This window comes from Ipomoea triloba, chromosome 6 (genome assembly GCF_003576645.1).
Source record: "Ipomoea triloba cultivar NCNSP0323 chromosome 6, ASM357664v1".
Taxonomy (NCBI): Eukaryota; Viridiplantae; Streptophyta; class Magnoliopsida; order Solanales; family Convolvulaceae; genus Ipomoea; species Ipomoea triloba.
Window position 1 is genome coordinate 686,892 of NC_044921.1, and position 14,511 is coordinate 701,402.

The window sequence follows — 14,511 nt, forward strand, 5'->3', positions numbered from 1 at the left end:
ACCTTAACTAAGGATTACAAGCTTCTCAAGCCTGCCATAGCGACCCACTCCAAAGAGGTCGAGAACCTGAAGGCCGAGATGGCTAAGCTGAAGGCCAGCCTCACTAAAGAGCCGGAGAGCTCTAAAAAGCTAGCTAAGGAGCTGAAGTCGGCCCGGGAGGATGCGTTGAAGGAGTTTAGAGAGTCGAAAGCATTCCATGAAGAAGCCATGACCCATGCTGACATGCACGCCCGGACTGTGGTAGATAAGTGGCTGGTCGGTCCAATAGGGAAGTAGTTCTTGCTCGACCTTGGAGAGGCAGATTATGGCTTGGGATTCCAGGATGCTCAAAAGGAGATCTACGAGCTGCTCAAGGCCCGCAATGCGACCTTCTCCCCGATTAGTTAGTGTCTTCCCGACCCAACTACCCCCGATGATGACTAGTGGGTCGAGGATATAAATGTAAATACCTCGATGGATACAAATTGCGATGAGATTTCGATGGATAAGGCTTATCTGAACTCGTCCGCCAACTTGGATTCTGTGGCTGGGATGCATCGTGACCCGGTTCCAACTCTTGTTGAGGACGGCCAAGGGGATACGGTTGCTACAGAGGAGGAAGACCCATCAACTGCTCTTCAACTGAATCGCCGACGCTCTAGGAGTTTTGATTGCGATCCGCCCACTTGACCAATGGAGGGTGACGCGATGGAAGTCCCTTAGTTTGAGGCTCAATTATTATGGCTATCTCCGCTCTATCTTTTGCTCGCCCTATAATAGAAGCTAGGGCCTTTTGCTTTAAATGAACAACCATTTTTCCTTTCCTGCCTTGATTGCTTTTTGTTTTTACATACTTTGTTTTTCTTTTCTGCTAAGTATAAACGATCGGCATGCCGAACTAAACCATAACCCACAACTTTTGACTTTGGATCTTTGGATCTTTACTTTGGTTACTTTTGACTTCAACTTCATCGTAAACCATAACCCACAACTTGCTACTCGCAAAAGTGCCTAAGTATCGACTCGGACCTTCTCGCCTTAAATTTTACGCAAGCCTAATAGCTCAGATCTTTTTCGCCACTGATAATCGGTTATGGTGACTAATGGCTCGGCCTCCACCCACTTGATGAAATAATCAACGGCTATTATGCCGAACTTGTGTCGCTCCGGCGCAACTGGTAATGGACCAAACAAATCTACCCCCCACCTGGTGAAGGGAATGGCAGTGGTGACTGGCGTATAAAAGGAAGTTGGTCTCGTCTCTTTTCGAGCGAAGGCTTGACAGATGGGGCACTTCGCCACCTTTTGGATGCAATCTCTAACCATGATCAGCAATAGTATCCTTGAAATACTAATTTTCGTGCTAGGGTATGAGCCCCTTGATGTGCCGAGCAAATTCCTGAGTGCGCTTCTTCCATCACTTTCTCGGCATCAACCAGGAATAGACATAACAGAAGGGGTCCCCCGAAAGACCATTTGTACAACCTTCCATCATGCATGACGTAAGACGGTGCCATTCTCTTGATTCTAACTACCTCTACCGGGTCATCAGGCAACTCGACCTTTTCTTTGTACATGATAAAGTCGACCATCAGCTGGGCATTTGGAGCAATTTCTTCTTCCTCTTCTCCTTCTCCTTATTGACTTATCACATTCACTTTCTCCACAGCTTCGTCCCGAGCTTCTATACTTAGTCGTTCTACTATTTCTTTCCGAAAAATGCTCACCAAGTAGTCTTGTATTCCGCCCAACTTCACTTTAGACAGAACATCAACTTCCAAGTTTTCCGCTGCAACTCTTTGATAGTCTTAGGTGGCTGCAAATCAAGGACGACCCTAACTTTTCCAGGGTTTGACTCAATCCCTCGCCGAGTTACCATGTAACCCAAGAACTTCCCTCGTTGTACTGCAAAAGCACACTTCTTGGCGTTTAATCTCAGATTGTGTTCCTCCATAACCCAGAAGCTAGCAACAAGGTCGTCCGCATGACTATCCTCTTTGAGGCTTTTCACTAGCATGTCATCAACATAAGCAGCCATAGACTTGCCCAACAAGTCATTGAATAACTCAGACACCATTATAGTATAGGTCACACCAAATTCTTGAGGCCAAAGGGCATGACTCTGTAACAGTATACCCCATCTGAAGTCACAAAGGCAGTTTTTTCTTCATCAGCCGTATGCATGAAAATTTGGTGATAACCCCTAAAGGCGTCCATGAAACTCAGTGAGGCACTAATGTATGTTTAGTGGTGATAGTGAAAATGGGTGTGATATTGTCGTTTCACTCAGGATTGGGGTTTATAGCACGTAGAAAGCCGTTACCTAAACTCTAGGCACTAAGGTCTTGGTATCCATAATGATCCAAGTAAATCAAGATTGATTTGGAGTTAAAACTAGAGTGTTTTTGGTATTTTGGATAAAAGGGAAAACAAGATTAAAAGCTAGGAGATAATTTAATTGGGAAAGATGAGTTAAATTAGGTGTATTGCTCTATTGATGCATTTGACACTAAGATTGGGGGGAAGAACATTAACCCTAGGTTCTTGAGGCAAACACTAAAGAATCCAAGTTTCCACAAGGATTAGAACAAGGGTTGCCCCATTTCCCTGGTGTATCAACCCAAATTCTTTAAGAACAAAAGCTTTGTAAGCCGTAATCTACCCATATTTCCATAGAAGGGAAATTGGGTTTGAGATTGGGAAGGCTTAAGTCTTCCATCCAATTCCCATTGTGATGAAAGACTTTCCAAAGACAAACAACAATCACTGCGCAATAATCGTTGAAAGAGAATTATAATCCAACTCAAACTCAAGAACCCTAAATGGGTGTTCATCCCCTTTATGCAATAATTACATAGCTATTATCAATAGAAGCAATAAACACCAAATCTAACCCATAAAAAAGAGGACTCACTCATATTTAAGGTAAACATAGCAATATCAAGCAAAGAAATCATAAAAGTGTAATAAGAGTACAATAAGAGGTGAAGAAGAGGAAATTAGAGTTTTACTATTAAATGGTGAAGAAGAGTTGTTGTAATCTACTCCAAATCCTTGAAATAAATGCTCCCAAGTGTTGCAAAGTATAGATCTAAGCTAATCTAGGCTAATAAATGTTATGGAAATGAGGAAAAGTAGTTCTAAGCTAACTAGGGTTCGAACTTAGGCACAAAATGCAGAAAATCGGCCTCCCACATGGCCATGTACACGGCCGTGTGGTGTTGCTGCTGAGCAAAATGGGCGGCGGGGGCAAACGGCCTTGCACACGGCCGTGTGTGAGGTCGTGTGAGGTCATTTTCCAGCATTTCTTTCCCGCTTCGCGTCCCGCTGCTCCGATCCTCCTTGAGTGACATCTTGGCTTCCAAACTTGTTCCATTATGCTCCAAAAAGCCTCCTTTTGACTCGTTGTGACCCACTTTATCTAGAAACATCAAACCACACAAACAAGTCATAAATTCCACTCAAATTAAAGCACTTTGTTGTCGAAAATTGGTTAAAGTATGGGGTAAAAAGGGGTCAAGAATCAAAGGTATCAGGCACATCCGGTGGTCTCATCCACCATCTGATCGTTCCTCGGAAGCGAAAATGGATCCTTAGGGCAAGCTTTGTTTAGGTCGGTGTAATCCACACACATCCTCCACACAAGCGGCTTAAGGACCAATACCACATTGGCCAACCATTTAGGATACATAACTTCTCGGATGTGCCCTGCGGCTAGCAATGCGTCAATTTCCTTCTTCACAAACTCCCGGCGATCCGTCGAGAGATGTCTTTTCTTCTGAACTATAGGTCGGTAAGTCGGATCTACTACTAATCGATGAGTGATTATTGATCGGTCTAACCCCGACATATCTTCAGGTCCCCATGCGAAGGTTTTCTTGTATTCCCTTAACACTTGCGTAATCGAGTCTTTGACAACCTCTGGGAGGTCTTTCCCGATCCCCGCTCGTCTTTCAGGGTTGGTTGGATCAATTTCCACCTCTTCTAACTCAACCGCCGGCTCAGGTCGCTCCAAAGTAAGTTCCCCCATGTCCTCCTTTTTGGTGATGGTATGAATCCGCAGGTCCGACCTTCCTATCTTGCGACAGGATTGCAAGTAACAATCACGAGCTACTCTCTAATCACTCCGCACAACCCCGACTCTAGTGGGTGTCCAGAACTTCACGGAGAAATGTTGCAAAGATATCAAGGTTCCCAAATCTTCTAGTCCCGGCCTCCCTAGGATTGCGCTATGAGAACATTCCAACCGGACGGCCACAAATTCCATCTCATCGGTTCTGACATTTGGGTAAGTAGCCAGCTTGACCAATAACTTTATAGAGCCCTCGGCCTCTATTGAGTTGCCCGTGAACCTCGCCAAGGGAGTCATGACCAGCCTAAGAACATCTCTATCTAACCCCAACTTATTGAAAGTGTCCAGATATAGCACATTGACGCTGTTGCCCGTATCCACCAATACCCGTTACAACGGACGACTATGTCCATAGTTATGACCAAGGCATCCTAGTGAGGTCCAGCCCCCAATGGTAGGTTTTTATCTGTAAAAGTAATGGGTTCACGACATATCTTCTCCACGCTAGCTTCCCGTCCATAGATAGCTCCGACGTACAACTGTCGAGCCCAAGCTTTCCTTGATCAGGTCGAGTCACCTCCCTCGGGACATCAAACGATCATATGAATGAAATTTTTATACTTCCACTTATTTTCCTCTTGCCCTGAGGCGGGTTGCTTTCCTTTATCACGATTAGCCTCCCCAGACTGGTGCGGGTTCCCGCGTTGCCATGGCAGACCTTGACGCCATTGATTAGGAGGAGTCGGCGCACTCCTTTGGATGATAGCCTCCATTTCCTTCTTAAAGAAAGCACATTCCTCAGTTGAATGAGTGGTCGACCGATGCAATCGAGAATACCTTCCAGCTCTTGAGCTCTAGCCAGCGGCTTGGGGCATATATGTCGGTCATACCTCGGGTGGCGGAGGTTGAGCTTGAACTTCTTGCACCGCGACCGGCTGTTGGCAAAACGGTGGGACAGCCGATCTTTCAAGGTTTCGACTAGTCTCTTGGCAGCCTAGCCGACTCTTATCAAACTTTCACGGACGCGGTTCCTTTGCACGAGGCCGTTTAGGTCGAGATTATCCTCCTTCTTGGATTCTTTTATGCTTGATTGCGTCCTTAGCGTTAACATGCCGATTGGCTCTTTGGATAGCTTGAGCATATGAGGTCGGTGAATCAGTATGGAGGTTGGTATACAGCTTCCCCAACCTCAAGTTTTTTATTAACATGATCACCATCGTGTTATCATCCAGGTCCTCGACCGCTTGAACCTCCTTTTGCCATATAGCCAAGAACGACCGAGAGGGCTTGTTAGGATCCTGCTTGATTCCAGACAAATACATGAAATTTTTCTTAGGACACAGATTGGTGGCATAATTGGTTATGAAAAGTTTGGCCAACTGCTCAAAACTGCTCACTGAGTGCTCAGGTAACTTCATGCACCACCTTTGTGCCGTGCCGATTAACGTAGTTAGGAACACCTTGCACATCAAAGGACTTTTGGCTCCATGGATTTGCACCCGAGCTTGGAAACTGATTAGATGCTTATTGGGATCGCCTATCCCTCCATATGTTAAATTCTCAGGTAACTTGAACTTCGCTGGGGTCCGGTAGGCCATAATCTCCTGAGAGAATGGGTAGGCCCTTAGGAAAGCCCAACCATTATCCGTCTTTCCGTTCACTTGGCCTTGCAAATCCTGAATCTGCCTAGCTAGCGCGACGACCTCATTCGGCCTTCGCCCTCGTCCAGCCAGGGACTCTCCACTACTCCCATGAGCTGATTGTTCCTCGATCTATCTTTAAACATCATCATACCTTCGCTCGCGCCTATTTCTAGGCTCATTGGGTGCGACTTCCCTTGGCACTTCATGTGCATTCAGATTTCCATCGCCCGACACGTCTTGATTTGCCAACCTATCGAAAGCGGATCGACGCAGACCCCTTGACCCCGCTTGAATTGGAGACCGTCGCGAAGCGGCTGACCTTTTTGGTTCTACCGGCCAAACAGACCTTACTTGCTGAGCCACATGGGCCACACGCATTTCACGGATATGCAACTGTCGCTTGTACAGATCTGCTATTCAGGTAAGCGCCCCAAGAATTCTAGGTTGCTCAGGTGCGACTAGTGGAGGAGGCTGATGCACTTCCCCAGCTCGGACCCCCTCAACAATAGGGCCTTCCACTCCACTTGCTCATCTTGAGCATGAGAATTCTGGCGACTAAGCTGCTCTCGCAAATCACCAGTACGGGGTCGGGATAGCTGCTTGGTGTGTAGCAAAAATGAGTGATGGTGAGTGTATGGGTGTGAAATGTCGTTCCGCTGAGGATTGGGGATTATGGCACGCAATATGCAATCACAAAACTAGGCACTAGCACAAGGAAATCAACAAGAAGCTAAGCAAACACTTAAGTTTGGGGGAAGAACATTTTATCTAGGGTCTTGAGGCAAGCACAAATAAATCCTAGTTAAGACAAGGATTAGAACAAGGATTGCTCCACTCCCGTGGTGTATCAACCCAAGTTCTTGAAGAACAAAAGCTATTTAAGCTCCAATCTACCCCTATTTCCATAGAAGGGAAATTGGGTTCAAGAGTGGGAAGGCTCAAGTCTTCCATCCAATTCCCATTGAGATGAAAGACTTTCCAAACACAAACAACAATTGCTACGCATCAACTATTGCAAGATAGATTAAAGACCCCAACTCAAACACATGAACCCTAGGTTGGGGTTCTTCCCCCTTTCACAATAATCACAGCTTAAGCATCAAAATAGATAATACAACCCTAACTCAAGCCCATAAACTAACTACTCGTGATTAAATAGCATAAAGAACACAAAAACACAAGTAATAAACATAAATCTTGCGAAAGAAAAGAGATAAGGGAAAGAAAGCTTCTCTATTGAAATGGGTGGTGGAATCTTGAAACCCAAGCTTCAAATCTAAGATTACAAGCTCTAAAAGTGTTTAAAAACATAGATCTAAGCCTAATCTAACCTAAAAATATGAAAGGAAGTGAATGGGAGTGTCTAGGGTTCAACCATGGGTCAAAATCGAGTTAAAAATGTTCAAAACGAGCTTAAATAGTGAGCAGAGCAGGTGCCATCCGGCCTACCATCTGGTCAGATGCCTCCTCTCCAGAAACTGCTTTTTGCACTATAATTCGGCCTAAAACCTCTGGCCTACCACCCGGCCGGATGCCTCCTCTCCAGAAATTGCATTTTTGAACTCTGTGTAGCTGCTTTGACTTCTAGTCTATTTTTCACTATTTTCCGTTCAGAGTTACGAAATTTTTATTTCTAGCAAAGTTGTAGCTCTTGACATCTTCTTTCCAATGGTTCAAAGATCACTTAATGTGGACATTTATAGGCTGAGATATCGTCCAATTACTAAGACGTCGACGTGCAGAAATTTCAACACCTTGACCTTTTGCTTCTCTTTTGTTTTAGTTTACCCAAATGACCAATACCATTGAAAATACAACTCTTAGGCTCCCTTGAAAGTGTTGCACCCATCTCCATAGCTTCTCATTGGCTCTCATTGACTCCAAATGCATCCAAAATGTTCATTTTGACTCTAGTTCCCTTCAAAATGCATGAAAATATTCATCTTTGCTTCCAAAACCAAAATCCTTGCAAAACAACACAATTTAGTCATACTCTCATTAAATTTGGAATGATCAATAAGCAAAATGACTTAGTGAAATGGGAAAAAATATAGACAAATAAACACTTATCACTGCTCTCGCAGGTCCCTTCCCTGAGAAACGGTTTGTCCCACTGTACCATTCACTTGCACCTGAGGTTGCGTCTTACCTTGACCTTGACGACTCTTAGTGGTCACCATTGCTTCATATTTTCAACCTCCTCAATTAGTTAGAACCACACAACCTTTTGATCGATCCCCACAAACGGCGCCAATGTTGATTTTATCAACCACGGATGGTCGAATGGCAAGCCAACACCACCGGAAAATCGACTAACACTTGATCAGAAATTAGAGTGGCTTCTCAGCCCTCTTTGTATTATAAATTGCAAAAAATTACTTATGAGTACAGTGAATCGCTTATACCTCTTTCAAGGCCTTGAACCCCTATTTATACAAGCTAGGAGAGATTTCTCCCTTTGCATCCCTAACTACCCTATTTAAGTTAAGAATTCTTTCCTTATTACATTTAGACACTTTGCTAATCTACTTTAATCTTCCTTCCATATCTCCCGCTTCCCGCTGCCTAACTCTTTTAGGAAACTCTCATAACCGCCTTTCTTGCACCGCCTTCTTTATCTCGGCCACGGCTCCTAGGTCGGTCCAGACCGACTTCTCTCCTTCATCCTCTTTAGCTCGTCCTTTCTTCTATGGTAATTAATCGTTTCAACAGCACTGCTCAATCACTTTGAGTCTAAGATCTTCAGCTGCCTTGTCACCTCTATAACAAACGCTCGACCGTCCGACTTATCATCTACTGGCCTGCACCGTACCATCGTGCCTTCCTCCAAGTCCTTCAAGCTCGGCCTCTCCGCTCCTCTTTCCTTCTTCATCAGTCATCCTTTTTGTTTACACCGAGCTTCTAATACCGAGCCTTAGCCTATCCCCCATCATTTGGTTTCTAAAGTATTCAAAGCTAAATATTTTAAGAATTTCCCTTTCTTTGAAGCCAAATTGGGTAGTAACCCCTCTTTTGTGTGGTGTAGTATTATGGAGTCACAAGGGGTTATCAAAGAAATTGTAAATGGAGGGTTGGGAATGAGTGCTGCATAACTATTTGGGAAGACCCCTAGCTGCCTGATATGCGGAGTCCCCCTCCATCAAAACTGCTATGTCGATTGAACTTAGGGAAATGAAGGTTTCTTCTCTTACGGATATGAAAAAAACTAGTTGGGATGATGACATTTTGAGAGACATCTTTAATGAAGAAGACATGGCACATATTCTTAGCATTCCAGCCTATACCCATTAAGGATCATGCAGACAGACTTATTTGGAGCAGGGAGGAAAGATGTATCTACTCAGTACGCAGCTGTTATAAAGCTCTAGTTGGGGAGTTTCCCTCAAATCATTTGGCAAGCTTGTAGTAATATTTTACCTACTACTGTGAATCTCTATGCTCGGAAAGTGGACTACCCCAAGAGTGCAATCTGTGCAGGAAAGCTATTGAAACAATCCATCACATTTTCATCCACTGTGAAGTGGTTATGGCCTGTTGGAACAAATTTAACAAAACTGTCTTAGATGGGGCTACTCAACTGGGCAATGGATTGGCAGGAACATGGAAGTTATGAATGGTGACAAGTTGTACTTTCTTCTAACTGGAAGATTTGGAATGTAAGGAACAATAAATTATGGAACAACTGTGCAACACAGGGAACAAAAATCCTTGAAGAAGATGCTGCTTACTTGGAAGTGTGGAAATCTTTCCACTGCAAAGAGGCAACTCCTACCAGTCCCGCGCCCACTGCTAGGTGGAAAAGACCCCCTCTCGGTTGTTTGAAGCTAAATATTGATACAGCTAACGATAGTCATTCTAGAACCACGAAATTAGAGTTTATCTTACGTGACTCTAGGGGCACTTTGTCACGACTTTGGAAAAGAATTTGAAAGGTTTTCATTATGCTAAGATGGCTAAAGTAGTTGGAGTCTATGAGGCACTTAAATGGCTCAAGAGTTTAGGGGTTGAAGAAGCTCTGATTGAATCAGACGCACTGCTAGTTATTGAAGACACTAGAAGTGTAGACTAGTGCACTTCCTTTGATCTTATAATGGAAGATATTAGAGTTTTAGCTAATGATTTCCGTCATGTTAGCTTTGTATTTGCTAAACTGTCCATGAATAGAGTTGTCACTTACTTGCTAGGGAAGCTGTATTCATAACCGATCGTAAAGAAGGGAGGTCTTCCCTCCGTCCTTTCTTATCGATGTACTTTGTTCTGATTTAAATTAATGATGAACTTCCTTTTTCAAAAAAAAATAATAGATTGAAATCTCTAATATAAAATAGCCATAAGAAGAGCAGTAAATGCACTTAGGCCACAATTCCCACCCACGCGAAAATGGTGACGTTTTGTTCCAAAAAAAAAAAGGGCGCTCGAATTAGGCAACTTAGCGCAGTTAATGATTTGGCGCTCGGAGTCTGAAAGGCAACAACGTTAATCGTTTGTTTTAAAAGTGTTTTTAAAAAGGTAACGACGCCATCATGTAGAGTTCTTTGGGAAATCGAATCATTTAAACGATTCGGCAAACAAGGAGAGTCCATTTGTATAGCACCGGGAATGAAAAAACAATTATTGTATGTGTAGAAGTCTGCCAGTTTCAAACTTATATTTGGGATTTGGGATCACATTATATATTACAACTTCATTATCGTTCTAAACCAATCTCAACATCCATTCCTGAGATCCATTCGCATTTCACTTCAATCGAATATGGGGATGTACTCTCTGGCTAGCGAATTGTCTACCTTCAAGAACCGAAGTGCAATGAAGGTTAGAGTTATTCATACCTACCTGGTCAAGGAAAAGAAAGGTTCTTCTGACATAAAGAGTCAAGAATTGGTCTTACACGACCTAGAGGTATGTGTTTTTGCCTCTTAATCTGCATGTCTATTTTTGCCTCTTAATCTGCATAGAATAGAATTAGGCATATTAGTCATACGTATGTACTGCAGAAATGTTCTTTGATACATTCTCTATTGCAAATGCTAATAACATGACTAATTGATAGGGCACTGTCATTCATGCAAGTATACCAGCAAAGATTGTTCCAAAGTTTATCCACAGTTTTGTAGAAGGCAAAGTGTATGGTGTCAAGAACTTTTACGTTGTTTCAAACTGGCATACCTACAAGACTAGCATGCACGAATATATGCTGCAATTCAATCATAAAACTATTTTCAAAGAATTGAGGTCAGAGAATTTTCCTTGGTACATGTACAGACTAAGGTCTTTCGATAGTTTGAAAGGTAATTCAGAATTAAATGAGAAAGAGCTCATTGGTAAGATTTCTATCCTAACAATATTCTTTTTAATTCATCTATTTGTATTCTTCATGGCAGGCTACTAGGTTTATGTTTTTTTCCGTTAACTTATTTCAAATTTTTTGAAATATTGAATAGATATCATTGGTCGGGTTGTTGAAGTTTATGGACCTCAAGAAAAAAATATTGGTGGACATAATGCTAGGCTCATAGACTTTGTGCTAGAGGATGCCCAGTAAGTATAAAACTTATTATGTACAAACAAATAGTTATGTGTTCATCTTGGTGTAATTTAAAAGCCTTTGTAATGTGTGTGTAAACAAACAGTGGTAAAAAGTTAACCTACACATTTTGGGACGAACACGTTTCCAAGATTGAGCATTTATATGAAGCTCCTTCTAAGGATCCTGTGATAGTTTTGATACAATTCTGTATGATAAAAAGAGGGCTCAGAGGTTAGTCAAATCATAATTTACAATTCGGCACATAAGCATTTTACAGAAATGAAATACTCAATTAATTTTTTTATATGTTTTCTTTCAGATGGTGAGGTCAAAATCTGCTCATCTTATGATGTAACTCAAGTCCTATTTAATCTATCCTGAATTTATCAACTTCAGGGACAGGTATGTGTATATATTAGAGATAAGTACTGCATTATGTTATTTCTTTATACGTACTCAATCATTTCTGTGGAATCATCATTACTACTATATTTTCATTACAGTCTTAGAGACATAGGATATCAAACACCGATGAGAAGTATAGCTTCCCTATCAAGTTTTAGTTTTACAAACACTATGGATGAATTCAGCAGTAAGTCTATAGAACTAATCACCATAAATGAGATCTATGACAATGATAAGGTAATAAATAATTCTAAATTGTTTTTAGTTGTTTTCACATCTATGGATTAACTCTGTTATGTGTCAATGCAGTATGGAGATTTCTGGGTTGCTGCAAGGATTTCGGGTATTGTTAATCCCACTGATTGGTTTTATAGCTCCTGTAGGAAGCCTGGATGCAACAAAAAACTTAAAATTTCTGAAGGAGTCAATAAGTGTTTCAAGTGTCTTAAGATTTGGGAAGATGGGATTTTAAGGTATAAGATTACACTGCGTGTTGTGGACATGAAGGGTAATGCTTCATTTTTACTATGGGATAGGGAGTGCCTGGAGTTGATAGGAATTCCAGCAGCAGAGCTATATGAAAGGAGTAATAAGGCAAGTTATGTTTTGTTATTCTTTAAATATGTACTATTTATTTGAACTAATTCCTTACTGTTTTTACAGACCAATGAGCCATTACAGCAGATCACATATTTGGTAGGCAAGACTTTGCTGTTTCAGATTACAGCAAAGAAAGATCACACATCCCACCGTAACACTCCATTTCCTGTGCTCAGGATAAACAATGACCCACAGGTTCTGAAAGAACATTGCAGTCAACTTCTGAAATTGCAAGATAATGAATGCAACTCTGACATGCCTATAAGTCTGGGTGATGATGATTTTTTGGAGGTATGACGTAATGATTCAGTTCTAAAACTTAATAAATCTAAACACATTACAAATAGATTAGAGATACTTACATTGAATTTGCATTGTAGGGTTTTTTAAGTGATGAAGCGGAAAGTCCCATAGCAATTTTGCCTCCTGTAGCTGTTGGTGATGCAACTGAGGGACCTGTCAAGAGATGCTTGCTAGATCAATTCTCATCAACATAGAGTGGCAAGAAGCAGAAAGAGAGCAAAGTCAAGTTAGAGAAAATAGATTGAGTGTAGGCCAAGACATTTTGAGAGACAATTTATGACAAACTGTAAAAAACTACTGAATTGCAGCATGTTTTGATACTTTGCAGTACACATATCACTGTAATGTTGTACTAAATTTGGTCCTTTTTTTTGCTGATGGGTAGTGTATTCAAGGACAATATTGCCCTGTACTTTTGGGCACAAGACATTAGTTAGCTTGACTTCTTATCTCTTGGGTATACTGGGATATTCATTTACTAGGACATAGAGATATTATATGCATAGTATTATGTTGTTTTGTGTGCAGGGATCTAGCAAGCAAGAGGACAGAGCAAAATCACTATGGAGCTGATGGAAGATTGCATACCTAGATCTCAACAAAAGGCCAGAGTCATTGATAGTACGGATAGTCATACTAAATGGCTTTTGATAGTAGGCAAAGTCATACTACATGTAATGTGGTGTAGCCCTAAATATACATATGAGTATGTTTAGTTAGTTTAGTACTTTGTTCACAATCAATACTGTATAAAACTATCACACATTTTAATGATACACATGTTACAGTCAAGTCCAATTTCTATCAGACAACAAATAATTACACAATTATACCATAAGATGATTTTTGGATCATTTTACTTAACTTAAGACTTTGTAGCAAATGTAGTTTGAGATAGTCATTTTACTTAAGTATTAGCAAATGTAGTTTGAGATACTTATCTTAGGTCAGTAACAATCAGAATATTTAAACATAAAAACTTTTTGGATCATTTTAAAACATTAGTAGTAGCAAATTTAGTTTGAGATACTTATCTTAGGTTAGTAACAACCAGAATATTTAAACAGAAAAACAACGACATGGTAATCTTCATATTCAAATTCTTAAAGTGATGTTCACAGACAAGTATGTGTATATACAATTGTAGTTTCAGCTGATCACATGTTTCTTTAAGTGAAATGATTGACTTATCTTTGAAATCATTTTTGTCTCTTTCCACACCTGCTTGCCACACCTTCTTCAAGTAAACTACTCCATAAAGTACTCACATTTCAATTAGTGCTGAAGACACTACTCAAATCTGTGCCAGTAGTGCCAACATGGAGGCCTTTTAATGAATAATAATAAAGTACTACATATAATACCAAGAAGAACTACATTACTTGAAGTAATTAAAACAGACAACATAGCATCCAAAACTGTATCATTAGGCATCAGAATATCATTTCATCATTTGCCAAACCTACATTTATCATTTTAGTCAAAACAGGAAAACTTCTTTAATAATCGTATACCATATAAGTACAACATTTCTACACAATTGTACAATAAGTACAAGATTTAGGTAAAATGAGTCACTTATCTTAGCTAAGTAAGTCAAGTGTAGACTTGAATTCATTTTTGTATCTTTCCAAGCCTTCTTGCCATGCTTGCTTCAATTTTGTTCTTCTGAAGTTTATTAAAATATATAATAATGTATATTACAGATCTAATGGGGCATCAAACCCAGTAATGAACTAAAGTAATGTAAGCACAACTCAACTTACCTAGGCCCGACTTAGCATCATATGATGACCAGGGGATTTTGTAAGCACTAATACTCCATGTTGGATTATTACTCAAGCAGCAAACCCAGTATTTCGTACTCTTCCTTGGATAAATTACAACTAAAGTACTCCACAAAGTACTTAGATTTGAGTTAGTACTCAAATCAGTGCCAATAATACCAATCCGAACTACATTACTCGAAGTCATTAAAACAG

General features: G+C 40.9%; 1 protein-coding gene across 1 annotated transcript; it reads left to right on the forward strand.

The window, feature by feature from the left end:
- Nucleotides 1-10,446: 10,446 nt before the first annotated feature.
- On the forward strand, nt 10,447-12,723 carry LOC116022417. Its single transcript, XM_031263145.1, has 10 exons — nt 10,447-10,593; nt 10,745-11,015; nt 11,136-11,232; nt 11,325-11,406; nt 11,541-11,572; nt 11,618-11,623; nt 11,725-11,863; nt 11,936-12,220; nt 12,290-12,517; nt 12,607-12,723. Exons 1-10 carry the CDS (start codon nt 10,447-10,449, stop codon nt 12,721-12,723), a joined length of 1,404 nt encoding a protein of 467 aa, XP_031119005.1.
- Nucleotides 12,724-14,511: the final 1,788 nt, after the last annotated feature.